This window comes from Panulirus ornatus, chromosome 1 (genome assembly GCF_036320965.1).
Source record: "Panulirus ornatus isolate Po-2019 chromosome 1, ASM3632096v1, whole genome shotgun sequence".
NCBI classification, from domain to species: domain Eukaryota; kingdom Metazoa; phylum Arthropoda; class Malacostraca; order Decapoda; family Palinuridae; genus Panulirus; species Panulirus ornatus.
Genome location: NC_092224.1, coordinates 70,782,176 through 70,808,087, shown reverse-complemented (window position 1 = coordinate 70,808,087; position 25,912 = coordinate 70,782,176). Strand labels below are relative to the sequence as shown.

General features: G+C 47.5%; 1 protein-coding gene across 6 annotated transcripts in view; it reads right to left on the bottom strand.

Annotated features, from left to right (window-relative positions):
• LOC139749449 (atrial natriuretic peptide-converting enzyme-like) overlaps positions 1-25,912 on the bottom strand; it is a 1,171,820-nt gene that overhangs the window by 158,482 nt on the left and 987,426 nt on the right. For all 6 annotated transcript variants that reach the window (XM_071663354.1, XM_071663333.1, XM_071663362.1 and 3 more), the window contains 2 exons: positions 6,571-6,784; positions 4,230-4,396 (listed from right to left, as the gene is read on the bottom strand). In XM_071663354.1, the coding sequence (XP_071519455.1) occupies positions 4,230-4,396; positions 6,571-6,784 (381 nt within the window). The remainder of the gene's footprint in view (positions 1-4,229; positions 4,397-6,570; positions 6,785-25,912) is intronic.

Sequence of the window (25,912 nt, the reverse complement as noted above, 5' to 3'; positions counted from 1 at the left end):
CGTCCGTGGCCTAGGTGATGTATGATAGCCTGAGCATGTGTGTGTGTGTGTGTGTGTGTGTGTGTGTGTGTGTGTGTGTGTGTGTTAATACCGGGCTTCGTCTGCTCCAGGTACGACATCACTAACACGAAAAACAACAAACATATAAGCCTCTCTCTCTCTCTCTCTCTCTCTCTCTCTCTCTCTCTCTCTCTATATATATATATATATATATATATATATATATATATATATATATATAATTTCTGTACATATATGACATTTCCCACGTTAGCGAGGTAGCATCAAGAACAGATGACTGAGCCTCTGAGGGAAAAATCCTCACTTGGCCCCCTTTTCCGTTTCTTCTTTTGGAAAACTAAAACAGGAGGGGAGGATTTCCAGCGCCTCGCTCCCACCCCTTTTTAGTCACCTTCAACGACAAGCAAGGAGTACGTGGGAAGTATTCTTTCTCCCCTATCCCCAGCTATTTGTATATATATATATATATATATATATATATATATATATATATATATATATATATATATATATACACAAACATACATAAAATTATAGATATAGGTAAATCATGAATACTAGCTGTGAAAGTTAAGAACAAAGAAGACTCGTTTCCTACAGGACACAGTAAGAACGTGATCATCGACAAACACTTCGCCTCTGATCATCTCAACACACCACAGGTGGGGGGTGGACAAGCCTTCCAGTGAGTGACGCGAACACTGACAGATCACACCAGGGTGAAGACTCGCCCCACACTGTTACAGGGTTCGGAACCTTTCTAGAAGACGAAATGGGAGTCTGTCTTTCCAGGACGTAGGACGGTGTAGAAGGCGGAATGCTTGACCAGCAGGTCAGTGGCTTCCAGAACAGAGTGCAGGTTTAGCTGGTTCACTCGAGTCCTCCTGAGGTCTCACGCTACATCGTGGGGTTCTCGACCATCCTGAGTGGATGGTGCAATACAGACAGACACGTTCGATGGGTCTCGGGCGATTTACCGAGGTGGGCTAGGTCATCATGATAGTGTACCTGTATCTGACCCAGGACACGGCTTCCTTCACCCCGTCCCTGCTCCTCACCAGCTCACTAATCAACTAATCTCCTGAGCGCCACCTATGTACACAGGGACGGTAAACTATCCTCAAAAGGTCCACACAGACACACACACATACACACACACACACACACCTTCCCAGGATAAATGAATATAAAATAGATTGTGTATCTCTTGTAAAACGTCTAAAGATTTATATATATATATATATATATATATATATATATATATATATATATATATATATATATATATATATATATATATATACCTACACAAAACCTACGTAGAAACAAATGCACACCGTCGACCCTTCACTCCTACTAATACATGAAGTACATCTGGAACCTCAGCGAGGTCTCCTGCAGCGGACCCTGACAACATGTCAAACTTCCACATACAACACTCTGGCCCACTTCTAATCCAAGCATTTATAGACCTCCTTAACCACTCCTGGCCTGCTAACATAGTACCACTCCTGTGACCCTCCAAACCACCACACTCTCCTTCCTCCCACCTCTCCATTTCACTTCAGTCATCAGTTTCCAAACTATCTGAAAAACTGATCCACACCAGAATCAACAACGACCTGGCTCCAGACCCAGTCACTCCACGACTACGCCGCTTACAGTTGTACCGTACATCCTAGATGGCTTCAACCAACCACAACTCCACTCCTGCACGGCCTTTGTGGCAATCGACATCAGCAAAGTGTATCATACAGAAGCTGCTCGACACCCCCCTCCACAACAGGGACGGCAAGTGGTTGGCCAACTTCGTAGATGGCCACCAAACCAGAGTCACTCACACCTTCACCTCTAACACCCTCAACCTCTACAGTGGAGTCCCCTGTGGAGCAGTTCTTTCTCCAACACCTGCAATATCTTCCTTTAAGACCTCCTACAGACGACAGTATGAAGCTTCTCTCAATTGCAAACAACCATACACTCACATTACACCACCTGACGCCGCAGGATCAACAACTGTATCTAAAGGGTCGTGCTGACATGTTCAAGGGTCGTGCCGTCGTACTCCAGGCTCGCACCACCGTCCTCAAGGGTCAGTCCGTCGTACTCAAGGCTCGCACCACCGTCCTCAAGGGTCAGTCCGTTGTGCCGTTTTTTTTTTCTATTCTTTTTCACCATCATGTTGGAAGGGGTCATTCTCTTGGTGCTCCAGATACAACATGACGTGAAGGATCACCCCCGCTTGGCAGACAGATGAACGAGAGCCCTGATCAGGTGACGGAGGTAGGTCAGGGTAGAGGCAGAGAGGTCAATCGTCATTTGGATAATGAATGAGGTGAGCGTGGAGGGCGGGTGAGAAATGGCTGACGCGGGCCGGGAAAACCAGGATGGATGACAGATGGCTTCTGAACCGGCGATGAGTGCAGCAAGATGAGTAATGACGTGATTAGGGCACATGACGTACGACCTCCGGTGTTAAAGATTAGTGCACATGACGTACGACCTCCTGTGTTAAAGATTAGTGCACATGACGTACGACCTCCTGTGTTAAAGATTAGTGCACATGACGTACGACCTCCTGTGTTAAAGATTAGTGAACATGATGTACGACCTCCTGTGTTAAAGATTAGTGAACATGATGTTCGACCTTCTGTGCTAAAGATTAGTGCACTTGACGTACGACCTCCTGTGTTAAAGATTAGGCCATGACGTACGACCTCCTGACCCCGGGGACACGACCCTGATATAAGACGGTGCGACCTTTGGGGTCAAAGATGACCTGGCTGACTTTAAGGGGGTCCAAGGGTCATACCGTCGTAACCAAGGCTTAATAGTGGTGATATTCTATGTTACTCCTTTCCGTAACATACAGACAGACACGCACAAACACACACACACTAAAATAAGAACAAAGAACTATTTGAGAAAGTGTAGAGGAGGGCAACAAAGAAGGCATCAGAACTAAGCCAGCCGAATGACAGCAAGAGAAAAGTAAGGGGTGACGTGATCATGGTCCTTTTTAAAGTTCTAAAACCGGTTTGATAACGACAGTTCCTGGGTAGCTGAAACGACTGAACAACCAGAGGCCTCAACATGGAGGAGACCGACAAACTGTTACGTGTCCAGAAGTGCTTCTCTGGCGTACGAGCAGACGAAGAGTGGCAGACAATGGACGATGAAACTGTGAATGGTGACGGCAGAAAAAAAAGCTTAAACTGTGAATGCTGACGGCAGAAAAAAAGCTTGAATTGTGAATGCTGACAGAGTACAAAAGCTTCAAGAGTTGTATGACAGAATAAATCCAAAAGATCGTGTCCCATGAATGTACAACTCCCTCCCGACACCACAGAAAAACTACAAACACACACACACAGTGTATTCGAAGGACATTTACATTTTCTACGTCATGTGGGTGTAGAAGTCAGTGCTGCAAGCGAGACGACCAATCTCAGCCAGTGATTAATTACAAAAGAAAGGCAGTTACAGAGGGCAATCCATTACAAGGCAAGCGTAATTAATGATGAACTTCTTAGCTAAGTTGGAATCCGATGAGCAGTGACTTAGAGGCGCCACCCCCCAGGCGAGGTGACATGTGAGGGTGTTGTCAGCAACAGGTGAGGACTGCAGAGGCGCTCTGAGGTGTTTAGATACTGCCTGATCTGTGGCGATAATCACGTCCCAATCAGTTTCCTTCGGTTGAGAGGGACCAATTTCTGCTCCACGGGTTAAGAATTGGTGGGATGACGCTAAGGAAACCACTGGGGGATACGCTGTGTCAGTACCGCTCACGACCCTTTTCTAAGGAATGTGTTGACGGGCAAGTGTCATCAGGCAACTTACCATGTTGTACCCTAGCGGCAACAGACGACGGAAAATGGGGTGTGGTGGTGGTGGTTACTACATAAGTAAAAGCCTGCATGAGGCTATCTATGCAGGAATCGCTTCCACACAGCCATTTTCCGCCGTCTGTCGCCACAACACTAATACATGTTAAACTCCACTCCCTCACGACACTCGTCTCTGGACGAAAAAAGTATCATCTGTGGTGACATTGTCCTTCGTCTGCACACCATCACTGGCTTGGGCAACGCCTTATAACCCAGTGTATGACAGTCAACAATGAGGAATGAAATAAAGCGAAGGTTACTGAGACGTCGAGGGAAGAAGTAGGACGGGTTAGCCCACGAGAACCGTCGAGATCGACTTACCTTGGATTTCGACGCTGTCTTCGTCGACGGAGATGCCGGTGAGGGCGGTGGAGTCTGCCCTGCGGATCTCCGACACCAACACCAGGTAGAGGTCGGCGGCGTCCAGGTGCAGCCGCCGGTAGTTGATGTGTAAGTTGAAGTGCACCACCAGGGTGTCGTTGGGGCCCCTGCAACACCAGGACTCAGCATTACGCACACGTCACACCCTTCACCGCTCACTTGTGTATATAAAAGACACACACCCTTCATCCACTAACTTGTGTAAACAAACACACGTGTATATAAAACACTTACACACCCTTCATCCATTAACTTGTGTAAACAAACACACGTGTATATAAAACACTTACACACCCTTCATCCACTAACTTGTGTAACAAACACTCGTATACATAACAGACCCTTCATCCACTAACTTGTGCAACAAACACATGTATATATAACAGAAAATTAAAACAAATATAAAGGGTAGCACAGGTTCTGTATACAAGCTCTTCTCTACATGAGGAACTCACACTTAATTCGTAAGACCACCAAAGAGCTCTTGAATATCACCCCCATCCCTCTCCCCTAAGTTACCGAGGATCATTCTACGAGAGGAGGAAGATTAAACACAGAGCATTACCAACGAGGACTTAATGGCACTGGTGTGGCAGATCTCTGAAGCGAAGTGCTCCTTGTGTGTGACTGTCTTTATCTTAATACTAATTACTATCATCTCCATACCTTCCTTCTCACGTACCCCAAGCCTTTTATATCGTCTCTAGTCACAATTTTAAAAAAGATCCTTTTCATGTCTCTCAGTATCTACAAGACATTAGGATCCTGTGTTGAATACTCGCTCCTGCTAGCAGCCTTTTAGCTCGCCATACATTCTATAATCACTTCGGTGTTTCTGTCGTCTTGCTCACCCTCAGCTGCATTTAGGTAAAAGTGATTCGCACACCCAAAACTCTACACAGGTCCTGCATTTCTGACTTTGCCATTGTTCCCAAACCCACAAGTCAGTCAGTCTCCTTAGAGAACATGTTCAGATCTTTACACCATATGATCACCCTCGTGTTTTCAGCACCGGTGTCTAACTACATTCAGTATTCACAACTTCAACTGTATATCCTCCAAGTTTTTCAGCAGTCGCATCTCCGTCCCTCTGATCCTCACCACAGACACGACCTACACACACTGAAAAAAAAAAATCATTCTCTTGCGACTGCTCATGAACTTCTCCTCACCCGACCCTCGCACACAGCAGCCTCCCTCGCTACTACCTTGCCTGGTCCTCCTGGTACTCTCAACGCTCCAGTCCATCCAGTACCTACAACAGGCAGCTCCCAATCATCGCTCTCACACACAATAGTTAAATTAGTTTCCAATGAATTCCTATATTCACGTTACCTGTCACCAACATTCCCTGTCACCTTGGAACGTACATCAATAGAAATGACTTCTACTGTGACACTTCCTAGTGTGTCAATGAATGTTTCTTGACCACAACATGCGTCTCTCATACCCTGCAGGGATTTGATCCAGTCTCAAACCTTCACCTGCAGACTCCACCCGAACTTCCTCACATTTGTATATATACATCCTGGTACCTACTCTTCCAGAGGACGTTCTTATATAAGATCGAGTAACATCTGAAACAAAACGTAGGACTTAATGTCCTATAAAGTGATCAGCTCTTCGTGCGGTAACAGTCGCCGACCCAAAATCATTGATACATCTATTATGAATTAATCACCAGAGTAAGACTTCGACTCTCTTTCATCACATTCCACCGACGATCTTATTCAAGTACTACCTCAGACCAACCGCCTCAGACACCAGTTGATTTTCTCTCTTTCCTTTACTCTTCCCCAACTTTCATGTCTCTTCGTTCTACACACACACACACACACACACACACACACACACACACACACACACACACACACACACACATTCCCTCGGCGAGAACTTCTAACCTCTATATCTCGGTTCTGACATACACTTACATTCTCAAATTCCTCCTAATCTATTCATCTAACTTCAAAACGCCCCTCCTTACATCTCCTTCCACCCTACGCTCGCTGAGGAGGCACCATCCCAGACCTGAGTGAAGGAGTTCCGACTGCGAAGGACGTAGCACAAACAGTAACACGCTAGGAGGAGCAGGTGAGTGCAGGTACTGTGACCTGAGTTCTCAAAGATGAAGCTTGAGTGTCTGAATCAAGACAGTTCCTTCTGAATCATGAGAGTTCCTATTCATATAAAGGCTAACCTCGATATCAACTTAAAACACATGCTCGTAACACCAATGAAATACTAGAGTATTCGGACAACATGCATAATGGACACTGACTGGTCCAGCCCCAGCACTTCGGAGCGAATGAAGACGTTCTTGAAGACGGAGTTGCCGTAGACACTGTCGAGGCGCGCGGCGTACTGCTGGGCTGTGGTGATGTAGGACGGGCTGGTGGAGTTAGCCAGCTGAGGGGTCCACCTGTCCCCGCTCCGTACCTGTAACCTGCCGCGGAAGACACGCTCGTGGGGCAGCTCCAGGCCCAGGAACTGATCTGTGGAGGAGGAGAACAGCTGCTATTAACCTCGCTGAAGGGCCAAGTGACGTCACATGTGACGTAGTAGCCTAATGCATACATGCGTGCTAACCAAGTAGAGGTGGTCATTAGCACTACACGGGGGTGTCCAGTATGTAATCACATTCATAACCTTCACAAAGGAGTAGATCATAATAGATTACACATTAATACAACCAGTGATATAATCATCTCATTCTCTTTCTCTCTTTCTCTCTTTCTCTGCTGTTTCTGATCTCTAATCAAGAGACCAAGGGTCAACAACCATCGAAATACATCTTGCTAATATATCATACAAAGGAATAAAGGGAATTGAAAAGACAACAGTACACTGGGGTCCTGTCGAGACTGTTTGCTGATAGTGGAAGACGTCGGAAACTCACAGAATAGTGAGGTAAGAGCTTGAAGGTATACAAAAAATTCGGAGAGGATAACCTATACATTGTCAGTGTGACTAAGGAAGCGCAAGTAATGTAAGTCGTGGACTTGCAGCGAAATAGTCATCAAAAGTATTCTATTAAACGTGTTTATATTTCTGCTTTCATCCACTGTAATTACGAAATCTTTCCATTCGTCAGCAAACCTGTTGAAGAAAAGTACTTCGCTTAATTCGAGGTAAAACGTTTGCTCCCTTGTGTACCTTTTAAGAAGACTTTCCAGCGAGAAATGTTCAGCCCAAAGAATCATTTGTGAATAAAAACTTAGTATTCCTTACTGTGAGAACTTGCTTAATGTTCTCGTCTTGATTAAAACTTGCAACATTAATATAATCTTCAGTAATAATAATAATATTACGGTCAGGGAAAGTCTCATCATAAATTCTGCGACTTCTCAAAAAGGATGTGTGTATCACATCCCCTGTAAAGAGTGTGATTAATTTTACATTGGTCAAACTGGTAGGGATCTTAACCTCACTGTTAATCAGAATGAAAACAGTGTTAGGAATGGTCAGGAATCAAATCCACTATTTGTCCAGCCCTTTGGCTTTCATCATCAAATCACTGGAGCAGTGTTAGAAATATCACACAAGATAGCTCTGTAGTGGACAGACATATCGTTGACTCGTCATATTAAACATAGTACAGATATTAACAAGAAACAAAATGGATGTGTATCTATACAACTTTTATGTTAAAAAATATATATATATGTTTTCCAGAACGTAAGTTAGCCTGTTCATAGCTTGAGAGAGGTGAGGTCTCGTAAAGGGTGATGTGTGCCTTGATCCCCTCACCTGTTTCTTAATTCATTCGCCGGCCCAGCCCATGTGGCGGCTGGTATAACATACGCTGGTTCTGCCTGTCTGTTGTCGGTCCTGACGGTGCAATTATACGAAAGCGCTTCACATAGTATTTTCCGTTTCGATTACAGCCCGATTTAAAAGTTACCTCTGTCATGGGTGAATCAGTAAGAGCACAATTTCGTCAACGAACTTCTCATTCCACAAGAGCCTACACTTCCCTGCAAGTGGAAGCTGCGTAACCCTGGGGAGGGTAGAGGCAGGACAACAAGTGAGGCAGGAGCCCCACACCAAGGGAGGGTAAAGGCAGGAGCCCCACTCCAAGATAGGGTAGAGGCAGGGCAACAAGTGAGGCAGGAGCCCCACACCAAGGGAGGGTAAAGGCAGGAGCCCCACTCCAAGATAGGGTAGAGGCAGGGCAACAAGTGAGGCAGGAGCCCCACATCAGGGGAGGGTAGAGGCAGGGCAACAAGTGAGGCAGGGTCCCCCACACCAGGGAAAGGTAGAGGCAGGGCAACAAGTGAGGCAGGGTCCCCACACCAGGGGAGGGTAGAGGCAGGGTCCCCACACCGGGGAGCGTGAGAGCCTCTCTAACCTTCATTAATCACTTGTTGATGCTTCCCACGCGCAGCATTTTCCATAATGCTCGCCTGGACTGCCAAGGAGACGTCTGCTCATTAATATATCATTATACGAATTTTCGTTCTAAAACTAAGACCATTAAAGTTTTTAGGAAGACAGAGTGGCCACATCTGCGATCGATTGAATTATATCTTCGCTTGGAGTCGGAGAAATCCGACCGACTGGAGGTAGTGGTGGCGAATGAAGCTTGGATGCAAGGATGGTACTGGTTGGCTGCCAGGAGTGGATGGCGGAGACTGGCGCTGCGGACGGTAAGGATTCCCAGAGAGCAAGGAAGGAGAGGGATTCCTTGTGCTTGGGTTGTATGGGGGAGGGATATTAGAGGTCATAAATGCAGCCGGTATGGAAAGACTTTGGAGTCGAGGTGTTAAATATTGCCAAGTGCTGGGGTGTGGAGGGTGTGAGAGAAGGGGATGTGAGGAATGGTCCAGTACTGGGGTGTGGAGGGTGTGAGAGAAGGGGATGTGAGGAATGGTCCAGTACTGGGATGTGGAGGGTGTTGAGAGAAGGGGATGTGAGGAATGGTCCAGTACTGGGGTGTGGAGGGTGTGAGAGAAGGGGATGTGAGGAATGGTCCAGTACTGGGAGTGTGTGGAAGGCGGTGCGGCTGAGGTGTATCAATGCCAAGAGCAAGGAACGTGAAATGTGGCTGACAACTGTTTATGTGATGGAGGTGGGAGGGGAACAGACAAGGGTCTGGAATGGCGAGGTGATGTACAGTGTGTATTGGTGCGTGTGTGTGTGGGGGGGGGGGTGTACTGGAGGGGAGGAATGATGAGATGAGAGGCTATGAGGTACGGTGATGATAGGAGATACCTGCTCGAGTGGTCCTCTACATCTCCGGCCTCTATGAATATCTGAGCACGGCCACTAGGCTACAGTCGAGCTGTATATACAATCGATCATCCGATGAGAACTAAGGTTTACAGCCTTGGGGGACTATACACACACACACACACACACACACACACACACACACACACACAGCTTTCATAAAAAAGACAGGCAGTAATGGCAAACACTTCAGTACATTGAGTACCACAGATTAAGCTTTGGGTAGTTAATGTTTGTGACATCAGAAACCATACCAGCATCTTCCCTCCATCTTTCACCACATGTCGTGTAAGGTGTGGCGTGATGTGTGGTGTGTGTGAGGTAGCCTCATGTGGCTCTCAGTGTGGTGAGGGGCCGTGGATGGTGGTGGTGGGAGGCACAGCCACAGCAGCGAGCAAAAGGTTGGCTCTACAATATTCACACTTGCTAAAAACTGAAGGTGTTTTTATACATACTGCTAATGTGATCTTGAGGGGAAAAACTAAATTCTGCTGCAGCAACACACACACACACACAAGAATCAAGTTACCAGCAGTACGTATGTCAGTGGTGCACTTCCCACTCAGAATGAGCAAAACCAATGGCGTTCCAAAGGGTACAGTCTTGGGACGCCTGCTATTTCTGATCAGTGGAAATGACCTGCTTGGCCCCTATTTGTACACACATGTTTAGAGGTGACTCAAGTTACAGAGAAAACAGGCAGTATTCTCGTCCGCTTTGAAATTCACAAAGGCTCACCAGTCATTTGATACTCATGAATGATACGATTGGTGAGGCAATGACATGACGATGGGAACATAGAAAAGAGAACCATGCCATGACTACCATCTTGCAGGGAGACATTTACAAGAACAATCTCGTGTGAGGCACTTGAGTGCCTAACACTCAGTCTCTCAATAGGAAAAAAAAAAATAGCTGTAAAGGAAGTAAATATCTTACAAGAAAATATTAAAGAGTTTTCAGCAAAATGGACAAAACAGATATTGGCAAAAGTTCAACGTACACCGCAGCACGCACCACCAGCAAGGTTACTCTTCCCTTAAAAGAGGCATATGAGGTCAGAGGAAGAGACGAAAACTGAAAGCAAGATCCAGGAACTTAAGTCTTCTCGACTAGTTTCGACAACGCACACTGTCGACACCAGCAGAGAAGAATATATTCCTAGCTTTACTCTCAGTTTTCGTGGCTTCCTTTCGCCCATTCGTCACTTGGGATAACATTCAAAGGCATATATATATATAATTTGCCAGCGAGGGGTCTACACGACAGCAATGAAAACTGAACCTGAGATAAAGGGGGTGACCTACAAGGAGAAGGTCAGCAACGGAGCTGCCTGCACGGGTGTGGAGGAGGAGGATAATGGGAGACATTATTATCACAGCCTTCAAGAAGTCTCTCGGTCGATTTTGACGTCGTCGGTGACGTGAGACACTTCTTTGAAACACGGAGGAGAAACTCAGCTACAGGAGATAACGGGTGAACAAACAAAGAGTCAGCAAATACGTCCGGGGACACTGCTACAGAGGCGGATACACGAGACAAGATAAGTGAGGAAGAAGGAAATGAAGAAAATACGGAAATCTACGAAACTATATATATATTAGAAGAGAGAAATTGATGGACGTGACCCTGCGCATGTTAAACGCCCGTCCCGTAAGCAGAGTTAAGTGCCCATAACACGATATCATGCATGAAACTTAAGGAAAAGACGTAGAGGGAGAAGTACTCTCATGGCATAAGTGTAACGCATGACTGGTATAAACTAGGTGATGACATTGTGAATGTGGACGGGAGACAACTGTAATTAGTTGTTAGCTGGAAGAGACAGCTCCAGAGATGGGTCCCTGCGAGTGCAGGGCGCCTATCTCGTAACGTACGAGCAGGTAATCACACACACACACACACACACACACACACACACACACACACACACACACACACACACACGTTAAGCCTGAGCGGTATATAGCCTCCACAAGAGCTCCGGCATCTGAGGAGGAGGACCAGCCCCATACAAACGCACACCCTCACACCACCTGTGAGTCGTGAGGGGATGATGAGGAGCGCGGGTCACCGGCAGTCGAGCCGGCCAAATATCCGGCGGATAACTCCGGCCTCCAACTTTGCAGGAGGAGGGAGAGAGCCTGTCCGCCTTGTTGCCGCGCCGCACACACCACCACCAACTTGGACCCGCCCGCCAACTTGTGGCAAATGGCGCAGCTTAGGCGGCCGGCCACACTGACGGACGGAGGGGAGGAGGCTGGGAAAGGTTAGAGAGAGAGAGAGAGAGAGAGAGAGAGAGAGAGAGAGAGAGAGAGAGAGAGAGAGAGAGAGAGAGAGAGAGAGAGAGAGAGAGCTAGGAAAGACTGAGGAACTGAGATAGGTGGGCTAGCTGGGGGGGAGGTGATGGGGCTGAGATGGGCCAGGAGGATAGGAGAGATAAGGAAGCTGAGAAAGGTCCGCAAGGTGGCTGAGGAGAAAGTCTGGAAACTGGAAAAGGCTGGGGAACTGAGAAAGGTGAGGAAGATGGGTAAAGCTAGGGACTGAGAAAGGTGAGGAAGATGGGAATGGTGTGTGAGATCAGGTGGGTAAGAAAACTGAGAAAATGTCTGGGAAAGGAGAGAGGAAAATTTGACAAGAGTGAGAGAGGCGTGAAGGCTGATTCTGAGAGACGCAGGAAGACTGAGGAAACTGTGACAAATGAGGAAACTGAGGAAAGTAAGGGAACCTGGCACGTGAATTGAAGAAACTATGCCGAGAGAACTTCATGGGAAGGTGAGAAAAAAGCTCTTGGTCTAAGAAGGCTGTCCATAATGAGAGACAAGAGGATGATAAAGACGAGGAGGAAGCTACGGGGGAATTAGGAAGGATGAGACACAGAGAACACAAATGCAGGCAAAAACCACAAGGACACAGAACATTTGAAGTGTCATGCGCTTTCGAGTATTACACAGTCCAGACTGAGTACACATGAAGAGAACCAGAATATATTACGAGTCGAGAAGCAGGCGAAGGCTCGGGTTACCCTCGACCACCTCTCTCTCTCTCTCTCTCTCTCTCTCTCTCTCAAGTGACACCATCAGGTTAATGTGTCGTCTGGGAAACGTACCGAAAATCCATCCTAACTTATAAAGTGAATGCATACAACAAATCAACATTTGGATTCATAATGATATCTCTTGTTTGGTATGAGACGATTCAATAGTAGTATTTCTATAAATTATTAAGTTCAGACATAGTAGACACATCAGTATGGATCAGTACTTTGGTCTATTAGACAACGTTAGAAGTGAACAAATAAATGTATAGATGTTTCCCCAGAAACTCAGGTTAACCTGATTAATGTAACTTGAGAGAAAAAAATAACATCACTTTCCATACTTTCCTCAATGCGTCCAAGACAGTGTGGGTGGCGAGGAAGCTGAGGAAAACTGAGGATGGCGAGGAAAACTGAGGATGGTGAGGAAGCTGAGGAAAACTGAGGATGGCGAGGAAGCTGAGGAAAACTGAGGATGGTGAGGAAGCTGAGGAAAACTGAGGATGGTGAGGAAGCTGAGGAAAACTGAGGATGGTGAGGAAGCTGAGGAAAACTGAGGATGGTGAGGAAGCTGAGGAAAACTGAGGATGGTGAGGAAGCTGAGGAAAACTGAGGATGGCGAGGAAGCTGAGGAAAACTGAGGATGGTGAGGAAGCTGAGGAAAACTGAGGATGGTGAGGAAGCTGATGAGCACTGAGGATGATACTTATGCACCTTAAGGAAGGTGAGAAATTCAGCTGAGGGAAAGTGAGAAGGCTGAGGCTGAGGAAGACTAAGGGTCGCGGGGAAACTCACGGTTAGCAGCTGAGGATAATGGGGGTATATTACCGAGAACCAGACGAAAGGAGAAATGAGGATGAGAAGGGAAATTGAAAAAAAATGAGTAAGAGACTGAGGAGAAGTGAGAAGATGGACTGTCATGGCAAGAGATGTGGACAAATGTTGATGAAATGGCGGGGAGGTCGAGGAGGAGGTGATCTGAGACAGATAAAGAACACAAATAATGATGAAATGTTGAGGAAACACAGTGACACAAATGTCCCTGAAACTTGAGAAACAGTGACAGAATGTCCATGAAACTTGAAAACACGTCGAAAATTATGAAGATAGATCAATTCAAAACCAAAAGCAAATGCACCGAAGTTACTCAGAGAGGCAGACAGATAAATGAAACTGAGATGAAGGGTGCAAGGAAGTGTGGAAACATACCAGCAACACTGCGACACATGATGGAGGGAAGACACGCGAAGAGAAGAAGGTGAGGGAAAATGAGGGAAGGGTGTTGAAACCCCACATCTGAAGAGGGAAGAAGAAAACGGTTGAGCCAATAAGAAACACTTGATACGTACAGCACCAGCCAGATAAAGATATCAAAGTTAAACAAAAAATAAAAATAATACTAAAAAACGAAGAGCAAGACCTTTAAAAATATAGAATATGAAGGTTAAAAGCAAAAATGAAAAAAAAGAGAAAAAAAAGCAAAGTGATTAAAAAGAGCTTGCTGCAGGCACTGCTGGAAAAGTTAATAACAATGGGTCAGGATTTGACAGAACAGATGGAAAGGGTGAACAACACGGTGTACCTGGGAGTGTGGGAGGGATAGGGAGGCACCTGGGAGTGTGGGAGGGACAGGGAGGCACCTGGGAGTGTGGGAGGGACTGGGATGCACCTGGGAGTGTGGGAGGTACTGGGAGGCACCTGGGAGTGTTCGAGGAATTGGGAGGCACCTGGGAGTGTGGGAGGGACTGGGATGCACCTGGGAGTGTTCGAGGAATTGGGAGGCACCTGGGAGTGTGGGAGGGACTGGGAGGCACCTGGGAGTGTGGGAGGGACTGGGATGCACCTGGGAGTGTTCGAGGGATTGGGAGGCACCTGGGAGTGTGGGAGGGATAGGGAGGCACCTGGGAGTGTGGGAGGGACTGGGATGCACCTGGGAGTGTTCGAGGGACTGGGAGGCACCTGGGAGTGTGGGTGGGACTGGGAGGCACCTGGGAGTGTGGAAGGGACTGGGATGCACCTGGGAGTGTTCGAGGAATTGGGAGGCACCTGGGAGTGTGGGAGGGACTGGGATGCACCTGGGAGTGTTCGAGGGATTGGGAGGCACCTGGGAGTGAGAGTGCGTGTCAGGGAGTGTAGAGAGTGAGGGAGAGGGGGTAGGTAAATGACGGAGAGGAACTGGGAATGAGTAAGTGAGTGGAGGATCCCTGGAAGGGGAATGTTAAGGCGATAACTATGATTACCTTTGAGTCACTGTTGACAGATAATGATATCAGTTATCAGTAAACAAACCAGACCAGGAAGATCAATCATCTTAGCACAATTCTGTTTCTATTGAGGATTTTTTTTTTTTATATATTTTTTTATGTCCTCACGATTGAGCTTCCTCTCCAGACCATCTCGCTGCCAATTAGGATACGTTTTCCATTCCCACTTTCCACAAGAATTCCCATATCAGTATACTCGGTCTACCACGCATGCCGCTCCTTCTTATTTATTTTCTCTGGCTGTTGTGTCGAAGGGAAGGATGGTGGGTGTGCAGATATGCCTTGTGCTTTACCACAAAGTCTCTAACAGATAAAGAATATAGGATGGTATTACTGTCCTCCAGCAGATCAACGTCGTCATAGACCATCAGGTCTTCTGTTATCTGCCCTCCTCATGTACGTCGTAGACCATCAGGTCTTCTGTTATCTGTCCTCCTCATGTACGTCATAGACCATCAGGTCTTCTGTTATCTGTCCTCCTCATGTACGTCGTAGACCATCAGGTCATCTGTCCTCCTCATGTACCCCCACGTACCACCCTAACACACCAGCCCCCGGCAGTAACCACGACCACCCAGCCACCATCTTCATCTTTAACTTACTTCGAAATGTCGCGACTTCGATCAGTAAGGTGAGGCTCGGCACGACGGACAGAGAGGGATGACAGGATAGGGCCAGCTGGGTCAGGCCCCTCGCCTCTGACCACCTGAGAGGGATGACAGGATAGGGCCAGCTGGGTCAGGCCCCCTCGCCTCTGACCACCTGAGAGGGATGACACGATAGGGCCAGCTGGGTCAGGCCCCCTCGCCTCTGACCACCTGAGAGGGATGACAGGATAGGGCCAGCTGGGTCAGGCCCCTCGCCTCTGACCACCTGAGAGGGATGACAGGATAGGGCCAGCTGGGTCAGGCCCCTCGCCTCTGACTACCTGAGAGGGATGACAGGATAGGGCCAGCTGGGTCATGCCCCTCGCCTCTGACCACCTGAGAGGGATGACAGGATAGGGCCAGCTGGGTCAGGCCCCTCGCCTCTGACTACCTGAGAGGGATGACAGGATCGAGCCAGCTGGGTCAGGCCCCCTCGCCTCTGACCACCTGAGAGGGATGAGAGGATAGGGCCAGCTGGGTCATGCCCCTCGCCTCTGACCACCTGATCATTACAATTATTGCGATGATTAACTACTCTCCGTCGTCTAAAGATTGGATATGGTTGATAGATGGGCGAATAAATCACGCACTTCAATTAGGCGTAGGATATTACTCACACAAGTTGGTTAACCTCTCGTGCACACGGCGCGTCGGCACGACCCTTTGTGCACGACGGTGTGATCCTTGGGCACAGACGGAGCGACCCCTGAGCACGACGGAACGACCCCTGAGCACGACGGAACGACCCCTGAGCACGACGGAACGAGCCCTGAGCACGACGGAACGAGCCCTGAGCACAACGGAGCGACCCCTGAGCACGACGGTCACTTCGTTACGAGGGTAATATCCTTAGGTATTTGGCACTGGCCTTTGACTATGACCTTGAGGAACCAGGTAGGTCAAAGGTCAAGCCATCATGACCCAGGGTTGAGCCGCTCTGCTCAAGGGGGGATGAAGATTATACAGTCGAGGAAAAGATGAGGACCCCGGTCAGCCTTCGATATTGAGAGATATTAATGGCATTATGATGGATTACCACCAGCTGGTGTCAGAGAGAGAGAGAGAGAGAGAGAGAGAGAGAGAGAGAGAGAGAGAGAGAGAGAGAGAGAGAGAGAGAGAGACGTTCGGGGCAAGAACGGGCAAAGCTGACCAGCTGGCGTTGGTGGCAGCCGGTACGACACACACGGTTGAAAATCCCCCTTGCTATGCTTATAAAAAGGCAGAACAGTAGTAATGTGAATAGTCACGGCAATCATCGTATAATCATTTTTCGTCTCTGTATCATGAGAGCGTATGTAGGTAATCAAGTCAAGGACCAACTGCCAACAAAACACTCTAAGACGCAAGATGAACTGGAAGACTGTGTCTATTATCTCGCTAGACTGTAATCACAGCAAATCTCATAAGGTTTCGACTGTTTATTGTACAGACAGATAATGTCATTCAGGATGTAACGTCACTTACACAAGCCAGGGCACTGGTGCATCAAGGAAAACGGTGTGTGTATGGGGAGAGAGAGAGAGAGAGAGAGAGAGAGAGAGAGAGAGAGAGAGAGAGAGAGAGAGAGAGAGAGAGAGAGAGAGAGAACGGAGCTGGAAGGAAGGAGTGAAAGAGGCACTGAACGTTCGGGGTCTGAACATAGAGGAGGGTCTGAGAGACGTGCATGGGACAGAACGAATGGGAGAGAGATGGTATACATGGGGCGACGTCCTGTCGCTGGGGTGAGCCATGGAATACAATATTGTTAGGTGAAGGTCTGCAGGGCCAGGTTCTGGATAGGAGGCTCTGGTTTCAGTCCATTACACATGACAGCTATTGACTGGAATGACCACATATGTTATTCTTCGTCTGTGCCTGGCGCTACCTCACCACCGTGGAAAGAATTCTACCTCCGTATTCCCCGCGAATCAAGAAAGGAGGCTAAAGATTGGATTGGCCTTTCTTTGTCTGTTTTCTGGCGCTATTTCTCTAACGGGGGAAATGGCAATCAAGTAGTATATATATATATATATATATATATATATATATATATATATATATATATTTTTTTTTTTTTTTTTTTTTTTTTTTTTTTTATACTTTGTCGCTGTCTCCCGCGTTTGCGAGGTAGCGCAAGGAAACAGACGAAAGAAATGGCCCAACCCCCCCCCCCATACACATGTACATACACACGTCCACACACGCAAATATACATACCTACACAGCTTTCCATGGTTTACCCCAGACGCTTCACATGCCTTGATTCAATCCACTGACAGCACGTCAACCCCTGTATACCACATGACTCCAATTCACTCTATTTCTTGCCCTCCTTTCACCCTCCTGCATGTTCAGGCCCCGATCACACAAAATCTTTTTCACTCCATCTTTCCACCTCCAATTTGGTCTCCCTCTTCTCCTCGTTCCCTCCACCTCCGACACATATATCCTCTTGGTCAATCTCTCCTCACTCATTCTCTCCATGTGCCCAAACCATTTCAAAACACCCTCTTCTGCTCTCTCAACCACGCTCTTTTTATTTCCACACATCTCTCTTACCCTTACGTTACTTACTCGATCAAACCACCTCACACCACACATTGTCCTCAAACATCTCATTTCCAGCACATCCATCCTCCTGCGCACATCTCTATCCATAGCCCACGCCTCGCAACCATACAACATTGTTGGAACCACTATTCCCTCAAACATACCCATTTTTGCTTTCCGAGATAGTGTTCTCGACTTCCACACATTTTTCAAGGCTCCCAAAATTTTCGCCCCTCCCCCACCCTATGATCCACTTCCGCTTCCATGGTTCCATCCCCTGACAGATCCACTCCCAGATATCTAAAACACTTCACTTCCTCCAGTTTTTCTCCATTCAAACTCACCTCCCAATTGACTTGACCCTCACCCCTACTGTACCTAATAACCTTGCTCTTATTCACATTTACTCTCAACTTTCTTCTTCCACACACTTTACCAAACTCAGTCACCAGCTTCTGCAGTTTCTCACATGAATCAGCCACCAGCGCTGTATCATCAGCGAACAACAACTGACTCACTTCCCAAGCTCTCTCATCCCCAACAGACTTCATACTTGCCCCTCTTTCCAGGACTCTTGCATTTACCTCCCTTACAACCCCATCCATAAACAAATTAAACAACCATGGAGACATCACACACCCCTGCCGCAAACCTACATTCACTGAGAACCAATCACTTTCCTCTCTTCCTACACGTACACATGCCTTACATCCTCGATAAAAACTTTTCACTGCTTCTAACAACTTGCCTCCCACACCATATATTCTTAATACCTTCCACAGAGCATCTCTATCAACTCTATCATATGCCTTCTCCAGATCCATAAATGCTACATACAAATCCATATATATATATATATATATATATATATATATATATATATATATATATATATATATATAGGGGAGAAAGAATACTTCCCACGTATTCCCTGCGTGTCGTAGAAGGCGACTAAAAGGGGAGGGAGCGGGGGGCTGGAAATCTTCCCCTCTCGTTTTTTTTTTTAATTTTCCAAAACAAGGAACAGAGAAGGGGGCCAGGTGAGGATATTCCCTCCAAGGCCCAGTCCTCTGTTCTTAACGCTACCTCGCTAACGCGGGAAATGGCGAATAGTTTGAAAGAAAAAAAAAAATATATATATATATATATATATATATATATATATATATATATATATATATATATATATATATATATTCATTTTCGTCACTTTACTTTTGAAATAACCGTTTTACTTTATGGAAGGAAAGTTATTACAATCATCGAGAAAGGCCCCTATAAACTACTGGAGTTTGGAGGAACAAAATACAACGGAAAGTCAAAATTGAGTCCAGCGGACCTCGTCTGGGAAAACCCCCTAGCCACTGTCTTTGTCCTGTTCCCATAATGTCTCCTGGGTCCATACATGCAACACCGAACATCACCATCTTCCAAAGGTATATAGACAGTCTTACATGGGTAGAAGAGGAACTCAATTTCAGAGTTTCTGAGTGTGTGAGGATATCATTATATTGCTGGGCTATGTTACTCGTTACTAACTGCCTTTTTTGAGCAAAGTAATATTGATAATATACGAATATGAGTCACTATGCGCTTACTCAAAATGCGTTGGCTGCCTGAAGGATCGGTTCCAATGACCTACAGGAATGGGCAGGTAGGTGTATCGGCCTACCTAAAGGTATGTTCTGGTAGATGTACAGCCCTACCTACAAGCATGTTGTAGGAGATATATAGGCCTACCTACAAGCATGCTCCAGTAAATGTACAGGCCTACCTACAAGCATGTTCCACTAAATGTACAGGCCTACCTACAAGCATGTTGTAGGAGATATATAGGCCTACCTACAAGCATGTTCCAGTAAATGTACAGGCCTACCCACAGGTATGTACCTGTAAATGTACAGGCCTACCTGCAGGTATGTACCTGTAAATGTACAGGCCTACCTACAAGCATGTGGTAGAAGGTGTATAGGCCTACCTATACATATGTTCTGGTAGGTGTACAAGCCTACCTACAAGCATGTTCTACCTACAACCTCGCACTGGTAGGTAGGTAGGTGCAGCCGGTCTGTTACATCCACCTCTACGACTGACGGTAAGTAACCAGTGTCAGTCGTCAGGCTGGGCTGACTGATCTGGACAAAAAACATAACCACGGAACTGCCAACTGCTCGACCACATTAACTGCCAATCAGTCTATTCCGAACAGCTTGAAATGACAGTTCCAGTGCCTGTGTGTGTGTGTGTGTGTGTGGAGCAAACGCCTGCGCACTACGGTACACTAACGTCAAGTTACGCACCTCGCGTGTGATGGGTGGAGCACGGGGGCTCCTGGTGCCTGTGAACCTGTGGTGGTGGTGTCGACGTGTCACGAGGGAGTGGAAGGTGAAGCTTCCCCGGGTCATTATATCAACAATCTTAGCCAGATTCATTTATGGAAATCGATGTTTCTTTTTATTAATTCTCTCATGTACGGCGCTACAATCAGGAGCAGCGAATACATAGATAGATAGATAGATAGATAGATAGAGAGAGAGAGAGAGAGAGAGAGAGAGAGAGAGAGAGAGAGAGAGAGAGAGTTCCTTGGCGAAAACTCTCTTTTTGTCTACTGCTGACGATACGGGTTTGCAAAGGTGACTTTTTTATTCGAAGCGGGCGGAGTCCGGTAACACTCCTAATCTTCAATAAAAGTCATAGCGGCAGTGATCGGCCACATGTGAGGGCAGACAGAGCGATCCCCACATACTCGTCCCCCCCAGCCATAAATCTCAGTGGCAGAGCAGACTGCGTCGAACTATCGTCCTGAAGGACAATAATTATGAAATCCTCCTCGAATACATTTCCCCTACGACGCTAACCCAAGACGCTCTCTACATGTCTCCACCACAACTATGTAAAGGCCAATTCGCCCCTGTTACAAGCGGGGGAGGGAAGAGGGAGCGGCCCGCACATAAATCTTGACCAGGGGGGGGCCTGGCTGAGCAATTTAATCCCAAGTTGCCCCACTACAACTTTAAGCCCCATAAGTTAGACCCCCCCACAACAAATCACACACGTTCAGACTCGCCACTTTACCAACGACTTTTAATAGCTGGAGGTATAGGAGGGGCGTCATGACCCCCCCCCCCCCCCAAGCCGCCTGCTGCTGTGGTCTGAGGTACTGCTTCCCAGTCCTCACAGTCTGCACTCACCTACTTCCCAGGACCTCACAGTCTGCACTCACCTACTTCCCAGGACCTCACAGCCTGCACTCACCTACTTCCCAGGACCTCACAGTCTGCACTCACCTACTTCCCAGTCCTCACAGTCTGCACTCACCTACTTCCCAGGACCTCACAGTCTGCACTCACCTACTTCCCAGTCCTCACAGTCTGCATTCACCTACTTCCCAGTCCTCACAGTCTGCACTCACCTACTTACCAGTCCTCACAGTCTGCACTCACCTACTTCCCAACCCTCACAGTCTGCACTCACCTACTTCCCAACCCTCACAGTCTGCACTCACCTACTTCCCAGTCCTCACAGTCTGCACTCACCTACTTCCCAGTCCTCACAGTCTACACTCACCTACTTCCCAACCCTCACAGTCTGCACTCATCTCCCCAGTTCTCGTCATCTGCACGCACACCCTCCTCCCCAGCCCTCACCCTCTGCCAGGACCCTCCACCTCTTCCCAGGGCACTTATAAACTCCCTACTGGCCACCCTACGGCCCTCTTCTTCCTCCTCAGTACCCTCGCCTCAGCCACCAGCTTTCATCTCCCTCCACACACGACCATTCTCTCTCCTCTCCCACTTACTCCCTCTCAAACTTCATTTTCACCCTCTCTTCCCACCCTCTTCCTCTTCCCGTTCCTCCTTGCATCCGTTACATCCTTCCACATGAGCCTCCTCTGTCCTGTCGCCATCTCTCACCACATTCCCTCTCCCTCAGTCTTCTCCGGGTCCCACGTCGGCCTCCCTCCCTCTCTGCCTCCTCACCAACAGAGCCCCCGTCAGCAGCCAAGGGATGCGCCGCCCGTATGCTGTATAATTAAAGCCGGCAGACGCTTCCTTCCTTATGCTACCATGCCTGCCATAATTTCCCTCTACTATTAATAAGAACATTGTAATCTGGTCGTTAATAGCCGACCCGGCGGTCGACCAGACGGTGTCGTAATCTCCGTGAGAATGATGGTAGAAGCGACCCTTGAGCATGATGGTACGACCCTTAGCATGATGGTACGACCCTTGAGCATGATGGTACGACCCTTGAGCATGATGGTACGACCCTTGAGCATGATGGTGCGACCCTTGAGCATGATGGTACGACCCTTGAATATGATGGTACGACCCTTGAGTATGATGGTACGACCCTTGAGAATGATGGTACGACCCTTGAGCATGGTGGTGCTACCCTTGAGCATGATGGTACGACCCTTGAGCATGATGGTGCGACCCTTGAGCATGATGGTACGATCCTTGAGAATGATGGTACGACCCATGAGTATGATGGTACGACCCTTGAGCTTGATGGTACGACCCTTGAGCATGATGGTGCGACCCTTGAGTATGATGGTACGACCCTTGAGCATGATGGTGCGACCCTTGAGCATGATGGTACGACCCTTGAGTATGATGGTACGACCCTTGAGCATGATGGTGCGACCCTTGAGCATGATGGTACGACCCTTGAGCATGATGGTACGACCCTTGAGTATGATGGTGCGACCCTTGAGCATGGTAGTGCGACCCTTGAGCATGATGGTACGACCCTTGAGCATGATGGTACGACCCTTGAGCAAGGTGGTGCGACCCTTGAGCATGATGGTACGACCCTTAAGCATGATGGTACGACCCTTGAGCATGATGGTGCGACCCTTGATGACACCAATTAAACTGAAGACCTCGATGGTACGACCCTTCAGCTTGTCTATAAGACCTACCCATGAATAAGTTAAGCCATTCCTTGAGTCCGACGGTACGATCCTTGAGTAGGACGGTACGATCTTTGATTACAACGGCTCGATCCTTGAATACGACGGTACGATCTTTCAGTACGATAGTGCGATCTTTAAGTACCACGGTACGACACGAGCACGACCCTTGAGAGCGATGGCAGGCTCCCTAAAGCAAGAGGGTACGACCCATGAGCAAAACGGTACAACCCCTGAGCACGACGATGCAATCCCTCATCACGAGCGGGTACAACGCACGAACACGACCGTGCGTGACCCCTTGAGCACGAAGGTACGATCCTCGAGCATTATGGTACGACGGTGTTACGCTTAGACCTTTGATCTTGCTCTTGAGGGGTCAGGCCTTCGAAAAGTGAGGTTATCATACCCAAGGGTCGTACCGTCGTGCCCAAAAGTCGACGAACAATGTAAAGAAATTAACAATATGGGACATTACCCTTTCCGTCTGATGCTGGCCTTCAGTCTCTCTCTCTCCCTTACCGTACATCTGTCCACCCTTCTGTACACCGTTTTCTGTCCATCTTTTCCTCTACCTCTTCCTTTTTCATCGTCTCTTGCATACCATCTGTCTTCACTCTTCAGTGAACCTTCTCTCGTTCTTCACTTCCCCGTCACTGTAATTTCTCCCTTTATTATTTACTCCTTCTGCCACTTCCCTTTCGTGATTTCTCTGTTCCTTTCTTACCATTCGCTTCTCTAAATCTCTTACTCACCCACCCTCCCTGTGCGTCGGCGAATATTACTCACTGAGCCAGTCCTTCATCTTCACCACCACACCACCACCACTACTGCTACTGGGCCTCTCTCTCTCTCTCTCTCTCTCTCTCTCTCTCTCTCTCTCTCTCTCTCTCTCTCTCCAGCATCCCCTAATATCTATCTGTAAAGTCGCTTCTCCCTTTACCAATACCATCTATCTCTGTCATTTTCTGCCCTTCCTTCCTTGTTTCACTTTGTTCTTATTTCCCTTTCTTACATTTCGTTCTCCTCAACCTCTCCTCTCCTCTCCCCTCACTGTTTCTCTACGTTCATCACTCTGCCCGTTCCTTCCGTTCCTCCTGAGCACCGGATCGTCACCCTGACCGTTCCTCCTCCTCACTCCACTCACTGTAAGCAGGGTCATCACATACCAGGCTTCCTGTGTCGAAGTCTTGACAGATTCCTCTGAACCCTATGACCACTTTTTCCCTCCCTGCAACCACCTATTTTCTACTCACACTCACCTTTCCCCACCCTCTCATCACTGCACTTCTTCCTAAATCAATTTCCCCCTATGGCCAATGTTGTCCCCTGTAGATACGCGCTCCTCTATAACTACCTGTTCCTCCAGCAATTACCTCTTTACCCGTAAGGAGGCAGGACCCACCTCTCCGGCAGGGCATATGGTCATCAGGGTGTGTGTGTGTGATGTGTGTGTGTGATTACTACGTGTGTTACAGGGAGAGTTTTATACTCGTGTCGCCCCTTATGTTAACCTTGTCCATAAGTACCATGTATTTACTCATGTGTATATACACACACATGTACAAACCCCTGTCTGAGCCAGGTACCCAATTACCGACCGGCCTAGAAGGGAGGATCAAAAGCTGGGATTAGCTGTGGGCCCAGGATTCGAACCCATGCAGTCCCGAACCTAGACGGGTCCGTAGTGGCTCCATGTCAGTACCGCTACCCGCCACACCACGAAGGGTCGTGTGAGCGTGAGTGTGAACGGTTACTTTTTACAATTACTATCATGTAGCGTAGGGGAGGCAGGTCTCTTAAAACTTTTTCTGAACTTTTTAAATCCTGTAAATTTTCAGCATTCACGACTTCATCTCTTACCATAATCATCTTACACTGTAAAAGTCCTTTTTCTTTTTTTACATCTCTCCTGAAGAGTGTCTTCCTTAGTCTTGTTATGGTATCTGGCTGCCCAATCCTTGCATCTATCGAGGAAGCGATCAACTTCAACATTCTCAAACTGGTTTACAAACTTGAAGGCTGTGGTCAGGTCACCCCTTACTCTTTTCTCTCCCGTGATGGGCAAATCTATGGTCCATTACCTTTCCCAACAATCTGGGTTTCTTATATTCCTGATGCCATTTTCGTTTCTCTCCATTAATAGCTTTCTATTCTTTAATGAGATGATCACACATGAAAAGCATTGTTGTGGGCCAATAAACGCAGCGAATAATTTGCGGATTATCTCCTTAACAAAGTACTGTAGTGAGATTATCTCATCACTTCGGTAAGTTTTATCTCCAGTGGTTCATAAGTTTTCATTTTTTTCCCTACTTCGGTCCTTGAACACAAGTTCTCACCTCTTTACTGCCACCCCATCAGCAATCGTGTACAATAACTTGATGTTGACGTTGGCATCATCCAAATTTTTGTTCTCTCTGTAGCAGTAGTGGTCAGTTGTGTTCTCTGGCCTCTTTATACATCTCCCGTCGGTCTGCCTTCCCACTGCATTCCTCATTTCTCCCTCGTTCCCTCCGTCCATCACTTCTGACGAACGCCCCCTCAGGAGGGTTCCTCCCCTATACCAAAGTTCCGTCTCAACCAGTTTAGGTACCTCCTGGCTACGTACGACTCTCCCCACCTTAAAGATAAACGACCATTACCAGTCGTCTCAGAAGCTGCACCTGACGAGTCTCTCAGCACCTGGTAATACCTTAACAGTACTGTACCTCCCCCTTCTTCATCCTTCCACGGCCTCCTAAGCCAGAAGTCATGAGCAAACTTACCCTCCTCACCTTCCTCTCACTCCAGCAACGTCCCCAGTGTTGGTGCTACCCACTTGTCGTCTCAGTCCTCCAGTAAAGCTTCACCACCACAAACACATCCCGGATATTCCGCGCTGCTTTCTATGTACATCAGACAGACAGTATCCTCCCCACACAGTTATCTCTGTAGCATACGACAATCTCTGTAGCTTCACTTGGCAATTTACTACGTCACTCCGTGACAGTGTCCCC